Raw genomic sequence first — 24,716 nt, forward strand, 5'->3', positions numbered from 1 at the left:
TTTGCACTGCACGTTTCTCTAAGCACATACTTTAACAACACTGTCAGACTGTGAGCTGCCATTGATTCGAACTCATCCAAAGTCTCTGAAGTCTCTCAAGCAAAGCATGTATGTGTTTCCAGTATGACAATCAGAGCAGTCCTCAAATTCCATCCATTCAAGCTGGAGAGCAGTCTCACACTAGCCTTATGCGTAGCTGTACCAAAATGTCTCTATCATCTATTTTACTCTGTCTATTTAGCCCTTGTTAATCTTGTACAAAGATTTGAGCTCATTCGTAAGGTGCAGCTCTCAGATGCTGACCTGAAACATTCATTGACAAGGTGAGAAGAGTGGCCCTCAGCAGATGACAGGAATCCCGTCAGTGTTGAAGATCATTCCAGTGGTGGGTTCGTAGGTGCCGGCCAAGTAGTAGAGGTCCTCGCTGTCCTGGTACTTTTTGGTTTTAATCATCTGTTCATACTGCTCTAGGCTGACCACCAAACACTTGTGTGAGATGGTCTGAACATCGTTCTCGTCAATGTGAGAGGACTGGTACAGGGCCCGCTGCAAAGAGGAATACACATGTCAGAGATCAACAGCTAGAACAGTTCTTCCAGTGGGACAGAAGTGTGTGTGTTTTAGATATTGTGTTTATATGTTAAAATATACATCTACACACCTCCATGAAATCTTTCCGCTGGTTAGAAGCCTGTAAAACAGCAGGAAGGTTCCTTCCAGACATCTGATCCCAGTTCTGTCCAGATAAAACAGTTAAGTATCAAAAAGCATACATCATTTTCAGGTAACTGGTATTTTTAAATACATAAAGAATGAAAAGTAACCTTTTTGTCATGAAGTTTCTTTCCAGGATTTGTTTCCTCAGGATGGTAGAACCATTTTACACGGACTACCATATTGTTTCCCCAGGACTCCCACATGCTCTGTATGTGACCAATAAATGGGAGATTGGGTCGTCCAGCAGACAGGAAAACAGCGCAGTCTCCAATGCGAATCATCTCCTTCCCACGCATGATGGCCTTGTAGAAGAGCTTTTTTGCCTTGCCCTTCATTCCCCGTCTCTGCAATGCAAAAAAAAAAGAAAGGAAAAGAAAGAAAAAAATTCAACATGAAACAGTTTATCAGTGAGCAAATGCAGAAACAAAGCTGAGCATGTACTAACATCAGAAGTTATAAGCTAGTATGATCAGAATGTAGAAGGTGGATTTTCCTTCTTTTAAAAGAGTGATACACCAAGAATGGCTACCAGCAGTTATCATGAATAATCACTTACATTCAGACAGTAATTTAAAACTTCACAGAACCGGACTGCAGTGACTCACCTGAGTAGGTTTCCCAAACCACTTCCACAGCTGTCTGGCTGGAAGGAAAGCAGAGATCTTTGGTCTGTTCTCCACTGAGGGCAGTCTCTGTCTCTTGGCCAGCTCTTTTGTGGTGGGTAAATGGACACCCTCTCTTTTAGGCCGGCCCACACTCTTCTTCACCTTCTGCTGCTGTTTGGGCGTAGCCTGCTGTTTCTGGGCCTTGGGGCTGGTGGCTGGGGGCTCAGAATTCACCTCCATCTTCTCCTCTGTATCCTCTTCCTCATCCTGTGCTGGAGCATGCTCTTGAGGGGAGTGCATTTGTGGTACAGTAGGAGCCTCCTCATCTGAGCTGCAGGAGGACTCTTCCTCGCTGGTTGTTGAGGAAGAAGAGGAGGAGGAGGAGGAGGAAGAATTGAATCCAGCAGAAGAAGAGGAGCTGCTGGTGGAGGAGCTGGAAGAGGTGGGACTGGAAGCACGGGAACTGGTGGAGCTGCTGTCCTGTATGTCTGCCTTCTCCGGTGAGGTCCTCCTTTCCTCCTCTCCTTCGGATTCTGAGCTGCAGCTGCTACTGCTGCTGCTGGCTGACTGAGCTTCTTCTTCCTTCTCCTTATTCTCCCCAGAGCTCTTCACCTTGGCCGGGCACTTGCTGCCGGCACCCGGCTTTCGGATACCGTAGGTTGCCAGGTTGCTGGTGCTTACAGCCTCCTCCTCGGGCTTGTTCTTCGACTTTGTTTTTTTTTCTGCAGGGGCTGCAGCAGTGACAGTCGCATAGCCAATGCCCACCGCTGCCTTGTTCTCCCTCTTTGCTGAGTTCTGGTCCTCCATCATCATCAGGGCTTTGGTCTTCTTGCTCTTGGGGGACATCACACCCTCATGGTCTAGCTTGATCAGGATCTCGGTCTGAGACTGCTTGCGTTGGGCTTTCACCCCAAACCCGGCTCCCTCCTCTTCACTCTTCCGCGTTCGTTTGACAGGCTTTGCCTTGCCACTGTCGTTGCTGGAGACAAAGGAAGCTAGTGATGTGGAGGGGTCATTGTAGAGATCCACAGACAGAACTTTCCCATAAAGTGCAGACGAATAGACTGATTGAGGTTGTGAGCGCACTTTAGCAGCGGGCTTGGTCACTGTGGCTTTCTTCTGGCTTTCAGTAGGCATGGGGATGGAGGAGCCAGTTGTGGTGGCCGACAGGCTCTTTCTGCCTGGCCTTGAGCAGTTTTTCTGGGCAGACAGAGGCCTCTCCAGAACCTGGGAAGGGGCTGATGCTTCAGGCTTTTCATGCTCCTTTGGAGACACTTCAGGCTCTGGAAAGCAGAACAGAAGGGAGGGGCTTAATATGCTTGAGCACAACACTGACCTACATGGAATGCAATGGAGCTAAAAGCTGTCCCTGTTCTGCCAGGAAGCTTTCTATTCCTCTAGCTACAAGTAAATGATTTAGTTACTATGAAACCACCAACTGTACCCCATTTTATCTTTGATCAATTACAGACTCTCATTTCATTAATTCCAGTACTCCCAGTTCAATATTCTTTTAATTATAAGCAAGTCAGCACCTAAAAACATCCAGGTTTGATTCTGATCGAGAGTGAGTGTAGTTTCGAGTGAATGGAGTAATCACCAGTTATGGTTTTTGGTTTCCTCCCTCTCCCCCTGTTCTTTGGGGCCGGATCCTCTGGGCTTTTGGTCTCTTTGCTCTCAGAAACATCTTTACTGCACTTCCTGCTTCGGCGTTTAGTACAGGACACCAGGAGGGCTGGAGATGGCTCCGCACCTGTGCACAAACCAGCTCTCTTCAGCCACAGCACTAAATATGGCAACATTAACACCAACATTTGGTTACCTTTCAATTTCATAATGGCTTACATTTTTACTTATTCTTTTTTCATTCATTTGTCAGAGCATGTGTTTTTTTTCGCTGGACACTTATTTAACGAATGCTCTTAAAATGCTACAAATGAGCATAAACATGACAGTCAGTTCATCAACTAACACCCAGCAGGCAACCTAAGGGAACAAGCTCCTTCACCAAATCCATCAACACACCTCAAGAGTGAAAGCAAACAAATCAATCAATCAGTGGCTGCCTAGACTCCTACTCGAATGGTGTGTTCATATGTGGCACTAGCCCAACCTGGAGAGGTGGGCCAGTGTTCAGCACACTCCCCTGAGCAGAGGGAAGTACTCACACTGGATCTTATAGTCTGGTGGGAGGAGCCTAATGTGCGACAGTGGGATCCGTCCTGTGTCACCATCGTCAAACTCCACCGTGATCAAGTCGTCCACCTCATCCTTGTCGGGACTCCCTGTAGGCATGCAATAGGGTCCAGGTTGAGAAACAGGGATGTATATAACCTGGTTGTACATTTGTGCTGAGCAGAGTGCCAAGTCCCTCCATGCACAACAGACACAGACACACACAGGCAAACGACACACACAGGGAGACACACAGGCAAACGACACACAAAAGGCCGCCGAGCGGGGAAAAAAACGCCAATTTCTCTAGCGTATCTCTGGGGCCACCACGGTGCACACAAGGCCCCTTTTCTTCTCTCTGGCTGACAGCAACAGTAGCTATGGCCTCCCTTTAAGAGATTTTTTGACAAGCCTCCAGCTCCCTCCTGCCTTACTGGGAGGGAAAATAAATAACAGTAGAAGCAGAGGGCTGCATGAAGCTAACCGCATCATCCTTCACTCCCTCCACCCCCATGCCCCGCACCACCCTGGCTCTGCCAGCAAGCCTGCTGCCCTTGGCTAAGAGCTTCACATTAAAGGAAATTAAACAAGCCCTTGCCCTGAAAGGTTACGGATACAGATGACGGTACAGATTTTTTTTTTCTTTTAAATTTGTATTTTTTATTTGACATCTGAGAAAGACTGACGGAGGCGGACAGTAAGCCCATATAAGCTGTGGTGGTTGATGAGGTGGATTATTAGAGGGATCTTACCTCTGACGACAGTACCGGGATAGAGACAGCGGTACTGCTGGCTCCAGTAGGCTGCAATCCTGGTTCCCTGGGGCAGGTACCTAACAGAAGGAGGCTTCACGTCGATGATCTGCAGGACAGGGGGAAACATTAAATCAATGTGTATGTGAATTCGACAAATTGCTCCATGCGTGTTAATCTATATGCGATGCCCAGGGATTACTGTCCATTCTAATTCAGAGATGAATGACATGCATCTCCTTCTGGCAGAACAATCCTCTTTTGCATATAACCCATCTGATAGCCAAAAGCCTCCCTGGCCATAGTGCTCTGCGTTTCTGTGTCCATTGGGAGGGGGAGGTGGGAGCAGAGAGAGCCTAAACCAGCAGTCAGAATTAGTGGAGCGAAACATGCCCTTAGCGTAGCGGGAGAGCAAGGTGCTAAAGAGGTCCTGTGTCAGAGCGCGTCCAGTGCGTGTTAGTGGCGGTAGGAGCATGCCCCTGGCAATGCCGCCGTGTGCTGGCGCGCGTGTGTGGGCCTCATTAGTGAAGGTGAGGACGACGGGCAGTACTGACCGCTTCCTGCAGCAGCTGCTCCAGGCAGTAGATGTGAGGCCGGTTCCCCCGCTCACCCTCAACCACCACACTGTATCTGCAAGACAGGAAATGCCGTCATTAGCACACCACCTGGGTGACTCAGCTTGACAGGTGGGAAACGGTTGAGTGACCTGCTCCAATGACACACAGTGCACACATGTACACACTCAAAACAAAGACCCCTACAGGGCATTCAACTATAAGTACTGTACACATCAGGAAAGTTTAGAAACTCCTGTGTAAGTGCCCCACTCTCTCTCACACACACAAAAACCCCAAACACAGGCACAAGCACAATCTAAAAATAGCTCAAATAAGAATGGCCACATATCCCAATGGACTGCAAAATATTAACACCACAGTATAGAAGAATGAAAATAAAACCAAATGACACAAATAGGCCACGGTGCCTAAGAGGTTGCTGGGGGCGGGGGAGGGAGTCAAACCCGAGTACATGCGGGAGACTACGGGCGGCCTGGACAGCCAAAATTGCCAAACTCCTTGGAGGACTGAGCTTGGAGTAGAACTTTATTAGAGACAGATATACTCAAGCCACGTTTATATGTACAGCACATTTCAAAACAACCGTGCTTTACCTCCACTAAAATAAACACATATTACGTATAAAAATAGACTGAAAACATGCATAAGGTAAATACATTCAAACCAAAAGCAAGAAAAAGCAAAGCTACTAAAATGCTAAAGTAAAATACTGCACTCAGACAAAACTAAACATGCTCAGGTGGCCACATATACCGGGTGTGTTTTTAACTGATGTAACAGGAGTGAGAGTGAGAGAGGCTTTAATGAGCAGAGGTAAACTGTTCCACAGTATAGGAGCAGCCATGGACAAAGCACAATCTCCCTCCATCTTTAGACAGGATAGAACAAAACAAAACCCACAAAAAAAAAAAAAAACACGCCACAGTGGTCAGATGTTTGACCTCTTCTCATCAGAATGCATGAGGGTAGTCACAGCTCCAGCATGAACGCGTCAGGCATGTTTGTCAGTGAGTGGCAGTCCTATTACTGAGACACAGGCCTGCAAGGTGATCTGGGGGTCCCTCCTCCCCCCTCCTCCCGCCTGGCCCCAGACACACTCACAGGCAACAGATTCTCCTGAGAGAGTCAACCCAAAGTGTGTGTGTGTGTGTGTGTGTGTGTGTGTGTGTGTGTGTGTGTGTGTGTGTGTGCGCGCGCGTGTGCGTGTTGGGGGTTGCTGCTAGGAAGAGTTGGCTTCTTGTGTCCTGAGGTCTCAGTTAAATTCCCCCCAGCTGCTCTCTGGTGGAGAGAATATCATAAGAGTCTTTGCCCTCTCACAGCTAGACACTCACTCGTCCATGCTTGGAGGACTTAAGGAAAACAGTCTAAACAGACAGATTTTATTATGGGGAGCATGAGAGTAATAAAAAAAATTATTAAAATACTTTTCTTTTTTTTTAAATCCAAAACTTCTGTTTGCACAACTTGACCCATTTACACATTTTCATTAATCTGATTAGACAAACATATTTTAATGTGAGCAAGCTGTTTAGCATTGGAGAGAAACCATAGTCAACTATATAGTCACGCTGGGTCAAAAATGCTAATTGCAATATAACATTTCCAGATATCCAAGAATCCTTGATTGTGACTGGAACCAAATAATTTCCTTAAAGAAGGTGATAATTTCTGTTTCACACATTGACCCAGAGCTTGGAGCCTCAGCATATAAATAAACAATGAGAAGTCACGGAAGGTTGGAGAGAACACTTTAAACAATTTTCCTATTACCCATAAATAATGAGCCAGAGCCATTAGCATTGGCTTCATGACATGCATGTGACAATGGGCAGTCTTCACTGCATTTAACACTCTGACCTGGAGAAAGTGGTGGATCTGGGAAAGCACAGCAACTTCCTTTTCTGCAGATTCTGGTCCTAATCCAATATCTACCACTTCCAAGTGTAGTTTCATACTTATTTTCTAATGAGAAAATTGTTCCTTCCCCTCATTTATAATCATGACCACGCTGGGAACAGGTGAGTGTTGCATCTTCATAAGGGTTGTAAATCACACTTCCTGGAAGATTTTAGTGACCTTGTTTTGCATTTCTGGAGCAAGAGGTAATGTGCTGTGCTCCAATGCAGCATTACTCTTATTTAATGCAGAATGAAAACAATCCTACAATGCACGATGCATAGCTGTGAGTTTGGATCATGCTTTTTTGCAGAGGATTTCTTCTGCACTTAATTCCAGTGGGAAGATGAAATAATTTGTTTAATGGTATGTAGGAATATAAATGACAGCAAAGATTATTTCAGCAAGGTCTGGGAAACAAACAAAAACCTATCCATTTATTTCATCTTTACAGCATATAGATATGAATACTGCAGCACCTGCAATCCCACAGGCTCTATGAGGGTAAAAGGAGTGTGTGTGTGCATGCGTGCATATGTTTCCATTTATACACACATTAATGCAGGCTAAGGGTAATGAAGACAGACACAGGAGCCTAAACCACAGCTGCCTGAAGCCATCTGATAGGCCACATGGAGTTTCAAGATGCATCTGATGTGTCACAGAGCACATGCCGCTACATAGCCCACAACAAGAGATTTGTTCCAGTCAACTCTTCTACCAACACCTCAGTTTCTCTCACTTGCTCCACAGCCAAGATATTAATTCTCCTCACAACCAGTTCTCACTGTAGTACTAACCATGCTCCCTGGCCAGCGAATCAAACACAGCCTCGCACAAAGGCACCTTCCCCAGCAGGGAGGGGGATATCTTTAACACAGCACACAAAGAGAGAGAGAGAGAGAGAGAGAGAGAGTGAGAGAGAGAGTGAGAGTGTGTGCCCGTGCGAGCACAAGATGGGTAGAAAGAAAGAGATAGATAGAGAGAGATATTCATTGATGAATCAAGACCGACACATTTCATTACTTTAACCACCAAATGACCCAAATGAGACCATGATAAAAACAAAAAACCACTAATTCATGTAATTTATTATAAAATATTACAAACAGGCCTAGAAGGTTTTCTTTGAGTTTATGAAAGTCAGCTGACCCTAGGTCAGTAATGCAGACAGAGTGGGGGGTGGTGGTCATGGAGATCCAATCAAGACCACTCTACCTTCTCAGTCTGATCGCTTTACGGGCTGCTATGTGGCATACTAACTTGGGCAACAAACAATTAGTCGACGACATCAAAGCCAAAATACAAAATTGGAGAAAACTATCCGAATCAGTTTTTATTTAAGAACACCACAAGGCCCTTTTAGCTAAATTGATTTTTTGTCAGAACAGTGTGAGCTAAATGTTTAATTGGCTTATTTCATAAAATAGCTACATCAATCACTGGGCTGCCAGATTTCATCAAGCTACCAGTACAACCATCATGAAACAACAGAGCAATCTATGGCACAACTAAACGTTTCAGACGCATTTGTCCTGTGTAAAAGGGTTGTGGCTTGGGCCCAATTTATGCCTTCCAGATTAAAAGATTTGATTTGGTATGCCTACAAAATGCAACGCCACACAGTCATTTTTTGTGATCGCCTGGTTGTTCTTACACAGTTGACAAATTCGTTCCAACAGAGACCCAAGCTAGTCAAAGAAATCAGATGAATTAATAAATTAAATGTGTGACGGAGACCAGTCACCAACTGAAGGTAAAATGGGTGCACTGGCTGCTGTGCCAAAGAGCTGTTTTTTTAGTCTGGTGGTCAGGGTGCTTCATTATAGTCTAAGCCACAAAATATCATTTTAAGGCACTTATTCAAGCACATTAAATCATCATACTTCTCATATTGGACAAAAATACACCAATGTATTTTAAAACTGATCAGTAAACTGAATAGAGCCATCCAAAAGTATACATTTTCAGTTCACTGTTCAGTGAGTATTGTCGAATTATAATTTTACAATGAGATACTCTAGATTAAAGTTTATTATGTAATTTAACAAACAACAGATCTAACCTAATCTAACAGATCTAATAAATCTAAACTAATAGTTAATGCCAGTGAGCCTTCATGTCATTCAGTTAATGGAAACTATAATCGACATATTAAATGATTACCAAAACAATCGTTTTCTGTAGCATTAATGTCACAGAGGAGCTGCAGAGAGCTGCCACTGTAATGAAAGTAAAATGGAAGGCATGGTGTTCGACAGGCAGGAGCTCAGCAGAGTCCCCTACAACAGCTCCCATTACAGCTCTCACCAACAGATGCTTCAATAATCGGAATCACTTTTGGTTTCTAAATGTGATTAGAGGCCATGGAAATACCTTTAAACAGAAGTCTCTTGCTCTGCTAAAGGCTGCATCTTGCTGACCCATGTGGTTAAGAGGCTGAGACCATTACAGTAAAAACAAATTCAACACACAAAAAAAAAATGTAATCAAAAGTGCTCTCCTTTGAATGGAGGAAATTAACACATGTCCTCATCTCATTTATCTCACTCACATTATGGCCACCAAAAATGGTTCAGCAAGACCTTTACCCCCAAAATAATTATTCATGACCCAAGGCACAGTACCGGACAGAGCCGTCATTTGAATGGTAAAATGAGGAAGAGGAAATGGGATGAACAGAAAACAAGAAGTGACGTGGGGGGGGGGGGTCCCTTACATGTCAGGTGAGTGGACGGTGTTGACGTGGCCAGCGTACAGCAGCTTGTCATCCATGGGGATGAGCACACGCAGTCCATCCTGCAGTTCATCTTTATCTATCACACAGTTCCGAGGAGCTACACAAACAGAGAGGGGGGAGGGGGGCTCAGCCAAACCGTGTCTACGCACAGAGACTTAATCAGCCATTCCAAATAGCTTCATCGCAGCAGAGTGCTGTCCATGAGGGAAACTCCAGGTGCAACAACATTCAGCCACGCACATTACCATATGAATGCAATCAAGGCGAATCAACTGTCACATTTTTAATGCTGGATTAAGATGAGTGAGGGCATGAAATGACTCTTGCCTCCCACCACTCGAAGTCGCTTGCTTCTTAATGACGTGCACAGGCAGGAAAGGGAGGGTTGATTTAGTCATAAAATGGCAATTATAAACAGGAGAGGACTGATGAGAAGAGCTCAACAGCCTTACTGACAGTGTGTATGTGAACAAGGCCAGGAATGCGCATGTGCATGTTGGTTCACCAGGCGTGCAGGGTCTTTCAGGCTGAGTGCTTGGAGGGGGGTTCTCATCTTCGGAGAAGCTACTGTCTTGGTTGGGCTCAAAGTCTTCATCCGCAGCCATGCTTTCCATCAGCTTGCTGACAGCACCACCCTTTCCTCGAGCCTGCTGAAGGAGAAAAGCAGACGTCACACGGCCTCTGAGACATCGCACACCACCCCAGCACTGCAGCACTCATCCTAGTGATGAGAGCTGCACGGTTGGCCACTGAGAATTCATTCTGTAAAACCTATTTAGATGAGTGACAACCTCAACATGCCACATGCAGAATCTTCCATTTCAAAATGCCAAAACAGTCCAGGGAAGGGGCAAATCTCTGCACATCACGTTAGAACACGCGATTTGTTCAGAAAGCAAAGGAAAAATTGACTGCATTAGAAAAATGCAGGAAAGTAAATAAATTACTACAGAAATAGATAAATGATGCAGCAGGGCAGGAAGTAGATGGCAGGAGCTGTAGCTCACTCTGCTCTGGTCCCACTGAGTGTGCAGTCTAATTAGGCTTGCTGTTCTCTCCGAGTATCCGTACAGCGGGGATTCAGAGCAGGCCCGCGCAGCATGGGGCCGAGGCCCCGGCCTGGCCCGGCACACCTCATTCAGATGCATGGCTTTTCCCAGCGGGCCATAGGAAGGGCCTTCAGCCTGCCAGGGAAAATTATTCTAATCCTTTTCACTTTGCCTCTCAGAGGCCCAAGTCTTACCAAACCCTCGACGCTACCCCCAAGAGCCACACCAAACGGCCGCTCCTCATACCTCCCCACCATTCAAATATTTATCATCTGGCCTTTTGTCTTTGTCTTGTAAAAAATGATGGCTAATACTGCCTAAATCATATTTTATGAGCTAATGCATCAAGGCCAGTTGCATTAAGAGATTTCAGAATTTAAATGTGGCTTGGGTGTGGTGCTAGGGCCTGTATGAGGAGGAAAACCATGGAGTCCATCATTGTTAGCATGTCATTAGTGATGCAGGTAGTGGAAGGTGGAGGATACCTCTCTGGCTTTAGGTTTGACTTTGCTCTTGCGACCTGGGCTGACAGGGGTCATTGAGCTGCTGTCCAAGGGAGTGCTGGAGAGTTGGGGTAGGGGCAGATGAAGGAGGCTCTCCTTCAACTGCCTCTTCTGCAGCATTCACACCCAAGAGACAGAAGCATGAGTGGATGCATGCATGCACGCACACACACACACACAGCTAATAGCCTCATAGAAAGGTACGACAAGACACAGGCAGAGTTATCGCCACCCATTACAAAGCATCTGATGGGAAATAAACATTAACGGGCTAACCTGTTCACAGCTCTATAAAAAAGCTAAGGAGGATGTGGAGGCAGGGACAGCGACTGCTGGTAATTGTAGCCTGGCAAGCATTCATTCCAAATAACATGTTTAAGGCAGCACACAGCACACACCTTCACCAGGGCTTTGGCCTCCCTGATGCTGGGCAGCCCCTTGGATCCCTGTGGAGGAGTCTTGGCACGGCGTGGTGTTTTGGGTGTGGCAGGCTTAGCGGGTGAGATGGGGTTAGCCTGTGCGGCATCATGGAGGAAGATGCGCTCGCTCCTGCGGCGGGTCCAGCGCTCCTCGTCGCTGCCATCGGCTGGAAAGTCCAGGCAGATCTCTGCTGGGGGCTTGGGTGCCTTGGGCTTGCGGCCACGCTTGCTGGGACCAGAGTCTTCTCGCTGCACACTGGCAGGGGGCAGCAGGGGGAGCTCCGGAGCAGACCGCTTGCCATGCAGAAGAGATGGGAACTTGCGGATCTTGACATCGCTCTCAGAGTCAGAAAACTCAAACTCCATGCCTTTGGATGAGAGAACACAAGTCAACACTACCAACATTCCAACTCAAACAAACTGAACAGACACTTACTCTTAAAATGAACTAGAATGTGGGGTAATTCATCCAAAATGAGCCACCTCTAAAGTATGCAGATAGCATACCACAAAGTTACCACCCAAAAACATGATTATGTAACTTGTGCTAACGTGGGTTAGGAACTAATGCTGTTTCTCCACTTTAGGATGGGGTGTAGCAGTGGGGATAATGAGAGGGGAGGAGCTCTTTGTTGGAATGCCTGCAGTGAACTCCACTCAGTGTCTTCCCAGCATCATAACTCATAGTAACATTTCATCAAAGTCAGGGTCAGTGTCTGGGTAAGCATAGGAAAGACAAAGCATTGACACACACAAGCACTGAAAAGATAATCAAGTTCCAGTCTCCAGGTGGCACAAAACTGATGTGTTTATATTCAGTAACACCCCTACTGAGTGACTGCCCCAAGCACAATGCACTTTGTGCATGTGTATTAAAGGTAAGCAGATGAGACACACTCTGCAGTGCGTCATTTTGTCACTGGGGTATTCCTGTCCCACGGGGTTGATCTCACGTTTAGATCACATGTAAACCGCAGGAATAAAAACCTGTGCATGTTGCAGCGTCTCGATGAGCTCTTACCCAGCAGGCTTTGCCTCTCCTCCTTCTTCCTTGCCTTCTGCTTGGCCTCCAGCTGAACCAGGGACAGGGGAGTAGAGGGGACGGGGCTCGGGATGGCGCTGGCAGCGAAGCGGGCCAGGAGACCCAGGCCACTCTCTTCAAGCGAGGAGGAGCACAGGCCATCGCTCTCGTCCAGCTCCGCCTCCTCCTCTTCTTCATCGTCATCATAACACTCATAATCGTCCCTCTCGGTGAAGTACTCTGTTCGTGACGAAAGGAAAAACCATCTGTCAACATTTAAAGCCTCCTCACGTGGACTGATGTGAACTTATAGAGTGCATCAGAAGTGATTCGCACAGACAACTCATGAGATCCTGGGAAATAAGGTGATTCGAAAAGGTGAATGGGGCTGTTTGCAAAATGTGGCATGACAAAAGGTGTTTTCACAGCGCTCTCAAAATGGCTGCGTCTTCCACAGGCTATAAAACCATCTGGAAGACGTGCATGCCAAAGAATACCAAATCACTGCCATTCATCCATCACGCTGTCTCTGCCTCAGAGCACTTCCTGTGACTTAACACTATGGTTACTGCGCTTCTCATTAGCCTCTGTAATCTAGCAGCATTGCATCGAGCACGGGCGCGCCTGTGTAAACACACGCCCACCCACCACTACACGAGATTACTCGTACAGGAACAAAGCCAGGCTTTATGTGCAAGTGCTCCAGCAGGCTGGGTGGGCCGTAGCTTTTCAGACGGAGGTGTATGGGTCAGGCTTTAGAGTGGCATGGCTGCTGGCTTGGCTTCCTCCAAAATGAAGGGATCCATGAAGACTGGCCTGTGGGGGGGGGGGGGGGGGGGGTGCACCAAAAAAGTTCCTGAAAATAAGTGGCCTTGGCCATTCTGCTGAATGTGCTCCATTGCTGTAAAATGGGAAAGGGAAGAAAGCAGGAGTGCTGCAGAAAGCTGGACACGGCTTACAGGCAGAAGCCCTGACTAAGAAAGTCATCAATTATTAATGGCCCGTTTGGCATGGAGCTTGTCTAAACTGATAAGGGAGGGAGAATTCTCAAGGACTAACTGTAAGACAGTAGGTACCCACTTTAGCCGACACCCCCCTTCTCACTTTCACAGGAGGGTGACAGACACGTTAGAAGACAGAGGTGGACACAAGATGCAAAGTTATTCTGGAGTGGTTAGGGTTTTCTGATGGCAGGAGTTGGTCAACATATGTGGAAAAATGAATGTTTTTTGAGGCAGACAAGGACCTTTAGCATGTACACGCGCACACACACACGCACAAAATAGCAGTTAAAAAGACACCACAATTCTGAGAATGGCTGAAGATCTGAGGTATGTAGTACACACAGCAAGAGCAAGCACAGGTTGCAGAGGTATTAGCAAGCTGGTACCCAAAGTAGGTTCTGTGAGGACAGACCCTCCATGGGGCTGTGTGACTGCTCTCTGAGTCTCACACATTTGGGGACAGAGGAGTCTAAGAGCTTAGCCTCCAAAGCCATGGTTATTACCTCTTCTCACCTCTCCCAAACACGCCTGTACCCCTCGCCCACTACCCCACCATCTGTCCTGATCTGCACCCACAGATAAGGAAGCTGAAAACTGAAACTGGAGAAATTGAATGGGCTTCTCAGAGGGTAGAAGAACCTGCTCCCTGTAACTTCACTTCCACAGGCAACACGATTCATGTGGAGATCAGATTTATAGTGCTGCAGAGAATTTTATAGCATGTCATCACATGCAATCCGTATGTCACCTAAAGCCTACGGCCATTAGGTCTGCTTACAGTATCTGCCATCTTCCATTATTCTAATTTTGTAGCTGGACTGACGCATTAAACACCATTATATCTTCAGAAGTAGAAACTAGAATTAATCAAACAGCTATGAACCCAAAGACTAAAAGGAACCCCAGCCACTGAGAAAACCACCATTATAAAACTGTAAAACAGCTTGAAACTTTATTTTACATTTAATTTAAACCTACTAAAAGGCATAACCATGGCTTCTTGGCACACAACTAAAGGCACATTTGTGAGAACATGATGGCTAGAAGTTCAGCATTTCCAACACCTCTTCAATTTTTTATTTTTTTTTGTATTTTCCAAATGTTTTGTGTGTCCCCCCCCCCCCTTTTTTTTTTCCCCCTGGTCTGTAACATCAGCACAGATTAGTAGAAATTATTCACTGAAAAGTCACAACAAAAGAGGGTGGTGGCCTACTTACAGAACAGTGGCCATGGTTCAGGTGACATGGATAGTGACCTCACGTGGAGCAGCTGGATGCCCTACACCCAGCCAAGCACATGGCTTCTCCCTCGCTTTTTTTGTTTGTTTGTTTGTGTTGTTTTTTTTTGATGCAGCAGGACAAGCAAAATGCACAGACCGAAAGACATTCAAACGCATCATGGGTAGGAGGAGGGGTCAGAGGTGGAGAGGTGGCCAAGCAGCTGCAGGGAGAGAGCCAGCAGGCTACAGAAGGGAGGTTACTCTTCTTTTTTTTTTTTTTTTTTTTTAAAGTAAAACAGGCTTCCGCGCTTTCCAAATATCCCCATCATAACCAGCCACCAGGGAAATGAATGGGTCTAGCTCTAAAATGGCCTTTTTCCAAAAATGGTAAAAGAAAGCTAATTACCCTTATTTTGGTAACACAAGAACATGTATTTATAAACTGCCCCCAAGGTTTTGGTGAAGCTCACCAAATTGCAAGGCAATTTCAGCAAGTAATGATATGTGGATAAATAAAGTGAGGGCACTTTTGATGAAGCAGAAATGTTTGGCTACGCACACTCATCTCCGTGCGATCTTTGATCCGACCTCTTCAGAGGCTTTTTTCCAGCATGAAGATTGACTACGAAAAGGGATATTTGAATAACAGAGGAAATGAGAAATGTGCAGCATATTGCAATCTAATATTCCAGCAGGAGATGCAGCGAGACAGACATTCAGCAAGAATTAAAACCAGCATGTTTAATAAAGCTTGGGTACCAAACTGCAGTACAATTAAGGAACAGTTTGAACACAGCCACACAAGTTTTAATGCACAACACTACAGGCGCGTCAAATGGCGGGACAACTTTATAAAATAAGCAACCACTTCATAAAAATAAAAAAAGGCCTCTAAATAGAGCCCATAATATTATATACAAGCATACAAGAGTTGAGGTAGCAAACTCTACCATAACTATACAATTATGGCTTCTCAGAAAAATGTCACCAATAGCCATGGCACGGGGAGAGCTCACAGGGCCCGAAGGCAATTGTGTGCATAGTGAAGGTTTGTTTAATAACCTTGATCAAACGAGTCCTCAGAGGAGCTGACTCCTGCCTCTTGCAGCAGCAAAGCAAAGTGCTTGTGTTTCCTCTCTTTTGCCACCTGTTTTGACTTCAGTGAGGATGAGGAGGATGACAATGAGGCCCTCTTGGACGACACATGCTGCTTCTTGGATGGAGAGCTGCAGACACCTGGGTGCTGCTTGCATGACCCTGATCTGGGTAGCAGGCAGTGCGGAGGCCAACACTCCTTCACAGAGTCCTCCTCTTCCGAATCTGTGTCTGTTACAATGAGACCACAGATCTTAGGACATGATCTTTAAAAGACACAGTAGTAGAACTGTGATGAACCTCAAAGCAAGGGTGTTGGAAAGCAAGGCTGCGTTCACATGGTGGTCGATTACACAAAAAAATCTGAATGTAAAATGCACAAAATCATTTTGTTTTTAGTTTTGTTGAGCAGAGATTATCAGGGTCAGTTTTTGGGCAGGATGTTATTGTTAATTTAGTCTCTCATCAATTATTTACTATTACTCTCATCAATATCACTGGATATGCCATCTGTCAGTTTAGGGTATCAGTTTTGGTTTTGTGCTCATTATTAGCTAGCAAGTCTGCCTTGAACACCACCAGCAAGTGCTATAACAATATTTTTTGTACAATAGAGTAAAATACCCATCCACAATTCTTGTAGAAATGCATGCAGCTTTTCATTCCTTTTCTGTATAGTTATACTGTGGTATGAGAGTTTACAACGCTCCCACATGGTTAATTAATTTTCCCCCTCTCCTTCTTTGTTTTTGAGCAATCTTCTAACTCAAATTTGCAAACCCCCTTCTTACTGATTTTCTCTTGATAAGAGACTTGATGCAGGGAGCTTTTCTGCTGAAGTCGGAATTTTTTAAAACTCAATCCACAAGCATCCATGGCAGGGAAAAAAGTGTGTTGACAGAATGAGCGGAGCCTGCAAAATCCAGATCCTGCTGTAGGATATGTTGCTGTTTTGAGAGGAACATGCTCCACCATCTGAACGCACCCTTACAAGGCATATAAAGGCAGAAAAAAGACATGACTAATATCAGAATTCTAACACTATCATTTGGTGAGAGGTTGAAAATAACTGCAGAAATCTTGATCTGAGTGACTAGTTGGCATTACTGAAAACAATCCTAACCCGGACCACTAAGACTCTCTACTATCCACAGAAATGACAAATATCCTGATGCATATGCATGACAGGCATTTGACTTACTGTTGGAGTAGCTGCTGACCTCTGACATCGCAGGAGAGTATGGAGCCTTCCATTGGCCTTTGCCCTTAAGACATGGGTCTGAAGGTTTTGCCTTGATGGCCATTTTACTTTTACCTTCTTTAGAGGACTTGTGAAAGAGGCCCAGATCTTTGGACAGGCTGGATTTTGCCATCTTCTTCCTCATGTCCATGTCCGGGGGCATGGGGAGTACTTCCCCAGGAGCTGCTCGGAAGCTCCCAGAGGGGCCTTCCGTGAGCTTGCATGAGGCCTTGCTGAGTTTACTCAGCTTGGTGAGAGACAGGGCCCTGTTGAGCTTCGAAGCCAGCTGCTCTTGTTCACTCACTCGGCTCTTCTTACTGACTGCTTTATACACCTGGCGAAACCCATCGTTCGCACAATTAGAAATGTGCTTTGCAGAGGAGAAAGCTGTGAGCAGATGTAGAGGCAGGAGACAGGCAGCTCTATGCAGGCCCACCTCAAGGGAGTAGCTGGAGGAAGGTTCTTGCTCGTTCCAGCTCCTGCTCCTCTTCTTGGGCCTTGGCACGGCACTGTCCACCTCCTCCTCCTCCTCCTCCTCCTCCTCCTCACAGTTGGAGGCACGGCTGTGTTTCTTCAGCATCTCTCCGCTCTCAGAGTCCTCAGAGTACAGTGAGCTCCTGGTCAGCCTGCAAGCGTGTCCACACGCGCGCGCACACACACAAAAAAAACAAAACAAACCCACCCCCCGCCACATCACATGGATCAGCTACGGTGGCCAAGAGCTCACCACTGGTAAGCATGTGTTTTGGCTTGGGCTCGGGCCCGGCTCAGGCCAACGCTCACTCACTTCCCACACTTGGCGTCCAGCTTGCTGGAAGGCGGAGAGGCTGTGACCAGGCCGAGTTTGCGCTTGGGGGGCCGGCCGGGGCCTCTCTTACCCAGGCCCCTGCTCCTCTCCTCACACTGCTGGTGGAGCTGCTGCTGCTTCTCTCTACAACCAGCATAAGGAGAACCAATGAACCATATCACTCACATGCTTACCTTAACTACTTGGATAAAAAAAAAGATAAATATGAATCACTGGCAACTACAGGTTCCTGCAGTACTGATGGTAGGTTGGTTTGACTGGGGTTAAAGGAGTCGTGCGAGCCAGGGTAATGGGCTGGAACTGAGGGACATACGCTTTGTCTCGGCGTCTCTGCAGCCTGATCAACTCTCTCTGCTTGTCTTTGTAGCGGCGTTGCAGCTCAGAAAGCCTCACACGGTAGTCTACCTCCATAGCATCAATCCCCTCCAGAGAGGATTTAGAGAACATCTAAGAGCAAGAGGAAACTACATTACAGCCCACGTCTCTGTCTGATCCCACTTGGTCTCTTCTAATGTCTCTGCAAAGGTGAGCATTCATTCACACTAGATAATTCTCTCCTCAAATTTAAAGGGGCCAATTTGAGATTCGAATCGAATCGAAATAAATTTGAATCGTTGAACTGCTATTAACTACACGCCAATAAATTTAAAACTGACCATTTTTTTATACAATACTGCTCACTTACAGACTAAGTCCTATATGTAACATACATCCATTACACAAAACATCAAAACACAGACACAAAGGACAGCCCAAGCTCCTACTGGAGAATAGAGAAAGCTTGAGGGGTGGCGTGAGGAGGACGCAACACATACGGGATCATCCTTCTTCTGTCTCCAGCTGTATTTCTTGTTGGGGTCGAGCTCCCTGGGGAGGCGGATGCTGACTTGAGGCTGCCACTCGATGGCCTCTAGGAGCACTTGCCTACCAGCCTCCAGGAGACTCTCTAATCCACAGTGCATTATGCCTGCGCACGCACACACACACACACAATCAATACCAACATTCATTATGTGTATCCTACGCAGGGAAGGCCTCAGGGCAATCTATCTGCAGGGCATCCTACAGTGGCACAGCCAGAAAATATGGGTGCTGTGCGTCAAGATATATAAATGGATCTGGATGTTGTGTGGGATGCAACTAGCTCGCAATACCATCGTTTTTTCCTTAAATCTACTCATTTACTTTAAAAGATGCACAAAGCATTCAAAGTAGCTGCTAGAAAGAGAGTCCTGGGCACACAGCTCATTTCTCCAGCAAGCGCTGGGCATGCTGGATCTGAATCTGAAAGCATTCCTTTTACACCCCACACTTTCCTCTGCTCCTCCAATACAGCTACGTGTTTGCCTTTCCCTCTGCCCCCTCCTTCACCACAGATCAGTGCAGCCACAGTGAGCCCCTACCCGTTCGGCCCATTTCAGCCCGCTCTTCTGCCTTACCCTGCACCACATCTCTCTCGTGCTGCTGCATCTCCAGCTCAGCCAGCTGGCTGAGGAGAGCCATGCCCTCGGCTGCACTCGTCTCCAGAAGGCTTACGGGCATGGTCGTGGGGGATTCTGTGAGGGTGGCCAGGGTGCTGGCTTGGGGCATCTCACTGGCTGTGACCAGGGCAAACATGCCCGCCAAGGGGTCCTCCAGCGAGACAGGAAGCAGCACCGGGGTAGGGTGTAAGGTTGTTACGCTGCCGGAGGGAAGAGCCAGATTGTCATATGTTGATTCCAGGTCAGGTGAACTGCAAGAGGTGGGCTCTTGGAGGTCATGCACTGGGAGGAACCTGTCAACTCGAACAGAGGGAGAGTCTGAGCGACACTCTATAGGTTGTGAGTTTGAGTAATTTGAGGAGGAGTGCACATAGGTGGCCTCTTGAAGGAGGAGGGCATTCTCGGCATCTCCCACTGAAGGGACCCCATCGGAGTCTGCACTCAATATTTGGTACAGTCCTTCATGGCTTGACAAGGTGATATCCACTTTATCTTCTTGGTCTTCTTCGTTTTCCTGCAGCAGTGGAGAGGCAGCATCTCCGGAGCAGGAATCCTCTTCAACTGGAGCACTCAGGTCCTGCCTGGGAAGGGGAGGAGCAGGCTGGAGAGGCTCCATGCTGCCGTCCCGGCCCAGATCCGCTAGACTGGGCTCCTCTTTGAATGGCAAGCTGTTCTCCTCCATAGGCTTTGGTTCTCTTGACACCTCGGCGACAACCGGGGAGCATAGGTGCCTGGGCTTGATGTCGGGTGGCCCCACAAGCCGCTCCTCTGCTTTGGCCTGCAGGGGCCCGGCCAGGGCCAGGCCATCAGTGCCTGCAGCATGCATGGCTGCAGGCTGCAGGAGGTAGGGGTAGTGTCTGCCGAATGATGCAGGTATTGACTGGTAGGGGTAGCCAGGAGGAATTTCTGCCAAAAAAAAACAGAACAAAACAAAACAAAACAAAAAAAACAAAATAAAAAAAAAAACAGAGCACGGTCTGTGAGTGCTTATGCAAAAAGTAGAGGGGCTTATTGCCTCACGACAGAGTGACAAAATGATTAATCACCCCACACACCCTTCAGCACAGGGGCTTTATGAAACTTTCATGAGCCAAATGGCCCCAATACAAGCATCCCAAAACCCCTTACACACACACACACACACACACACACACACACACACACACACACACACACACACACACACACACACACACACACACACACACACACACACACACACACACACACACACACACACACACACACACACACGCTCATGCATACTTCGGGCTGCAGAGAGAGCATAAATATCTATTCATTCCAAACACTAAGGGTTTTAAAAGGGAGAGTGCCGGGGGAAGTGGGCGCAAAAGTCCCGCTATCGTAAAACGCCTCCATATGAGTGGAGTGGCATCTGGTAATCCCATATGAGTGGAGTGGCAGCTGGTAATCCCATATGTAGGGATATTTGCAGCCTACTCATTAAGGCTCCTCTAGGCAGCGCACACTGACATGAGAAATGGCACTCTGCCTGCAATCACTGTCTTTCCCAGTCCAAGCCTCGAGAACAGGCACAAATGCAGACCAGAAGAGATAAAGAACCGAGGGCCATCCACCACAGCTACGGCAAACCCACCGCCGTCAACCACAGCTATGGCAAATCCTTAGTGGTAGGTTATGGTGTGCAAATAAGTAATTCTGTTATGTCATTTTAAACAAAAGTGAAGGTTCATAATTGTTTATGTAGGACCATGAAACATTATATTAGGCACTTTAAACGCCATAGTTTACTTACCAGGATATAAAGAGGGAAAGGAAGCGGATGCTTGTTTCTGCAGGTTGAGCTCATCTTTCTCAGGCACCTCCACGGACTCCTGTTTGGGGTGGATAGGGGAGGGGGGTGGTGGGCAGGCAGAGGCGGGTCTGACCGGGTGTGGGACTGGGCTAGACGGGTGTGAACTGGACAGTTGGGGTAGAGTGTTCTCCCCTTTAGGCTGCTCTTCAGACTTGAGGGTGGTGACCAGAGAGGGCAGTGGGGTGACAGGCAGGGGTGTCAGAGCCTTCCTGTAGGAGGTGGAGGGGGTTGGGGAACGTGGGGGCGGCTTGCGCCCACGTACGACAGGAATGGGAATGCCTGAGAGACCAGCTTTGGCCCCCTCTCCACCCCTCTTCTCCGACTTATCCTCCAGGTCTGCAGGCTGCTCCTTTAGCCTTTCCTGTGCAATCAAAACAGTCAGGACTCTACTTAGAGCAGTTAAAAATGGGAAATGCCCAGATTAGGGGAAGGCCTCCCAGGACCCGTGCGAGAGGATGGACGAGCGTTGTATTGAGGCAGAGGGGCTTTCTCCTACCACAAAATGGGCATTCCTCTGCAGCTCCATGACCTGGGCGGCCTGCTGCTGGATCATGTAAAGCTCCTGCTGGCGCACGAGCTGCTGGTGGGAGAGGAGCTGCAGCTGGTGGGCGTGCTGCAGGGAGCTGCCCGCCGGCGGGTACACGGCTGACCACAGCGGGGGCGCACGCTCCAACATTTCTGGCGCTGCGAGAAAAGAGGGAGGCGTCAGTGGCAGACAAACGCACGAAGGTGCGCTACAACAAGACACATGCATGCATGCATGCATGCGCATTTACAGGTCTGCACATCTAGGTCTGGGCCCACACAGTCAGTGGAGGAAAAACAGGCATGTTGGACACAAACAAACACGAAACGTGAGGTGGAGGGACCTACTGTAATGTGGAAGGTGCTCAGTAGGAATGACAACCAGCTGTCCTGTCTGGGGGTCCCGGGCAAACTGGTATGATGGGGGAATGGAACCAGGCAGGGTCGAGGGATAACCTGGGGCAAGAGCTTGGTGGAGTGAGGGGGGTCCTAATCCTATATATATTGAGAGAGAGAGAGAGAGAGAGAGAGAGAGAGAGAGAGAGAGAGAGAGAGAGAGAGAGAGAGAGGTTAGCGAAGGTGATCTTTGCCAAGGCTGTAGTTGATGGTCCATTTGCGTTGACTGCCTAGTGGTTTCATGCATGCTCTGCAGCTAATCCCCCCGAGAGCCACTGTTCTCACCATAACGTCACCTCTGAGTTTCCTGAACAGACCACCCTTCACTGCTGACAGCACTTTAAGTGCTGGATTTTTCTTAAGGGACACTGGTGTTTTTCCAGCAAAGTCTAGACAAATTCCAGAGTCACTGTGTTTGGTGTTATTTTGGGAGAGCTTTTATGGTCTTGATACATCTCTAAGAATGACTCGCCCCTCAAACCAGATGGAAAGTCTGGGCAAGTCAACAGGGCCTGAGGTGTGAAATAAATGGGTATAGGGACAGTGCAGAGTCAGGGTCACTGCACAGAGCTTACTCGCTCACACTGTCAGGCACAATTTATAGATGTGTTTTTCAAATACTTCATTACAAATCTTTTAAATGTAAAAGTTTAGGACAGTTTTTCTAAGTACTTACCATATGGAGATCCAGGTAGCCACATAGACGTTGCTCCTGGGCGGGGCAGCCAAGGATGAGAGGCCAGATGGGAGGCGGGGTCAGTAGCCCAGCGGCCTGCCCCTAAGGAGGGGCCACCGGTCACCATCAGATTGGGGTTCAGTCCACTCGCTGACACCATTGGAGGATGCATCTGAGTGTAATCTGTCAAATCCTTACTCTCTCTGAAGAAAGAGGAAAAAAAAAAAAAAATCTTGCAAACTTTCAAATACATTTGTTTTGTTTTTTTTGTTTAAAACACCAAGACTGCTACTCAAAGACTTCAACATGGGGGATAAAAAAAAAAACAAAAAAAAAAACCTACAGATGCTTTAATATTGTGAATTATTGGAATGCAACATATATTAAAAATCACACTTGTGAATCCCTTGTGGTGTATGTAAAATTGGGCTGCAATATATGGAACCAGTTAGTTTACATTTTCTAAATCTCATGACTCATCAAAACACTCATCTGGAATATGAGCCTGCCCAGGACACACACACACGCACGCACGCGCACGCACGCGCACGCACGCGCACGCACGCACAAGCACGATGACTCATTTGCCATCAGTATTTGTTTTGTCATTTTTCATAATGAATGAAAAATAACAAAATGAATGAAATATTGTGCAACCTTCATTCAGCACTGCAAACTCCTTTACACATGTTTATGACCAAATTCCCAAATGATAACAGCTGCCAGGTGTTCATGGACCTCTTAGAGCCCTCAGGCCAGTCAATGCTATGAAGTCATCTTGCCATGACCAAGACCCCAAATTAAACTCAAGAAATCATTGTGAGCAGATTCCTGCACCAACTTCCACTGAGGGGAAGTCAGTCATCCTCTGACACTCAAAGACTGCTATACTTTGAAAATAGACTGGCATGAGGAGGGAAAAGTATCAACAAATCCATCTACTCTTTAAATAATCCTAATCTGAAGGGGTAAGCAATAAATAAATATATAAAAATTGCCATGTTAAGCCTACAAGGGGAATAAAAGGGGAAGAACTAAGCGGATGTGCTTACGGCCTTGTGCGATAATAATAAAAAGAATTCTGGGACTTTTTAATTATCTAACTCCAGTCTCTCTTGGCCTTCCCTGAAGACTGTTTCAGGCTGTTTGAGAAAGCAAAAGTCTTCTGGCACACTTGCCACATTCTGGCTTTGACCCGGTTGAAGTCTTAGCACTAGTCCCCAAGGTGGAGAGCTAACAGTCACCAGCTTAAGTTTCTTAATTTCTGAGTAACTTTCAGAAGACAAAACATGCTGTCCTTCGGCAGATCCCAAACTTCAGCATAGTTTCCAAGCCTAGCTGTGTGCTACTTGTGTAGGGACGTGTATAAAAGCCTATAAACTTTAAGGCAGGCATTGTTTTCTTACTATCAAAAAGCCAAGACAGCAATGTTGTATGGGAAACAAACCCAAATTGGGCAAAATATATGATATGATATTACAAAGTATAAAAAGAGGCTAAAAGAGAAGAGTAAATGTAATAATGGCATAAAAGCCCACCAGTCTGAACTTCAACTGGTATCAGTAAAGCAGAAATTCAGTGTCCACATACTGAACACTCCACTCCCAATCCAAAATAACTTCATGTTTCTTCAGTATTACATTTCACTCTGCTCTGAGAGACTGGCTTGACCTGAGGCCAATGTGATTTTAACACACCCTCCCCCTGTCTGCTTCAGAACAGCATAGCATCTTTCATCACACTATTAAATTTATGTTCTGTGAAACATGAAACTGGGAGTTTGGAAAAGATCCCCAGAGAAAAGAAATACGAATTAAAAATGGCAGAAATAATAAAAATATAACCACAGGTGGGTGGGGCTTGAGTGTCCTGGTCCTCTACAGGAATATAAAGTATACTCAAATGTCAAAATGTTAATAGCAATATGAAGCCAGAGTAGCAGCTCTTTCACAATCACATTTACATGTACAAAAGACACCA

General features: G+C 46.7%; 1 protein-coding gene across 8 annotated transcripts in view; it reads right to left on the reverse strand.

Moving 5' to 3' along the window:
* The window catches only part of tnrc18 (trinucleotide repeat containing 18), a 50,539-nt gene that overhangs the window by 1,478 nt on the left and 24,345 nt on the right, over positions 1-24,716 (reverse strand). Inside the window, exons 7-30 of one of the 8 annotated variants that reach the window (XM_081699444.1) lie at positions 22,737-22,939; positions 22,013-22,159; positions 21,636-21,823; positions 21,080-21,500; positions 19,261-20,208; positions 18,637-18,788; positions 18,135-18,268; positions 17,801-17,944; positions 17,450-17,639; positions 16,975-17,347; positions 15,741-16,004; positions 12,456-12,695; positions 11,414-11,802; positions 10,998-11,126; positions 9,969-10,110; positions 9,443-9,560; positions 4,804-4,879; positions 4,250-4,358; positions 3,491-3,607; positions 2,923-3,075; positions 1,323-2,605; positions 825-1,061; positions 662-736; positions 1-546 (exon numbers count right to left, since the gene is read on the reverse strand). The exon at positions 1-546 is cut by the window's left edge and continues 1,478 nt beyond it. In XM_081699444.1, coding sequence (XP_081555570.1) covers positions 340-546; positions 662-736; positions 825-1,061; positions 1,323-2,605; positions 2,923-3,075; positions 3,491-3,607; positions 4,250-4,358; positions 4,804-4,879; positions 9,443-9,560; positions 9,969-10,110; positions 10,998-11,126; positions 11,414-11,802; positions 12,456-12,695; positions 15,741-16,004; positions 16,975-17,347; positions 17,450-17,639; positions 17,801-17,944; positions 18,135-18,268; positions 18,637-18,788; positions 19,261-20,208; positions 21,080-21,500; positions 21,636-21,823; positions 22,013-22,159; positions 22,737-22,939 — 6,439 coding nt within the window. In that variant the 3' untranslated portion in view covers positions 1-339. Of the gene's footprint in view, positions 547-661; positions 737-824; positions 1,062-1,322; positions 2,606-2,922; positions 3,076-3,490; positions 3,608-4,249; positions 4,359-4,803; positions 4,880-9,442; positions 9,561-9,968; positions 10,114-10,997; positions 11,127-11,413; positions 11,803-12,455; positions 12,696-15,740; positions 16,005-16,974; positions 17,640-17,800; positions 17,945-18,134; positions 18,269-18,636; positions 18,789-19,260; positions 20,209-21,079; positions 21,501-21,635; positions 21,824-22,012; positions 22,160-22,736; positions 22,940-24,716 lie in introns of all 8 variants that reach the window. The other 7 variants (XM_081699441.1, XM_081699448.1, XM_081699436.1 and 4 more) reach the window with 7 other exon arrangements.

The sequence above is a fragment of the Electrophorus electricus genome, chromosome 2 (genome assembly GCF_041902795.1).
Source record: "Electrophorus electricus isolate QZ-2024a chromosome 2, ASM4190279v1, whole genome shotgun sequence".
In the NCBI taxonomy this organism is placed as follows: Eukaryota; Metazoa; Chordata; class Actinopteri; order Gymnotiformes; family Gymnotidae; genus Electrophorus; species Electrophorus electricus.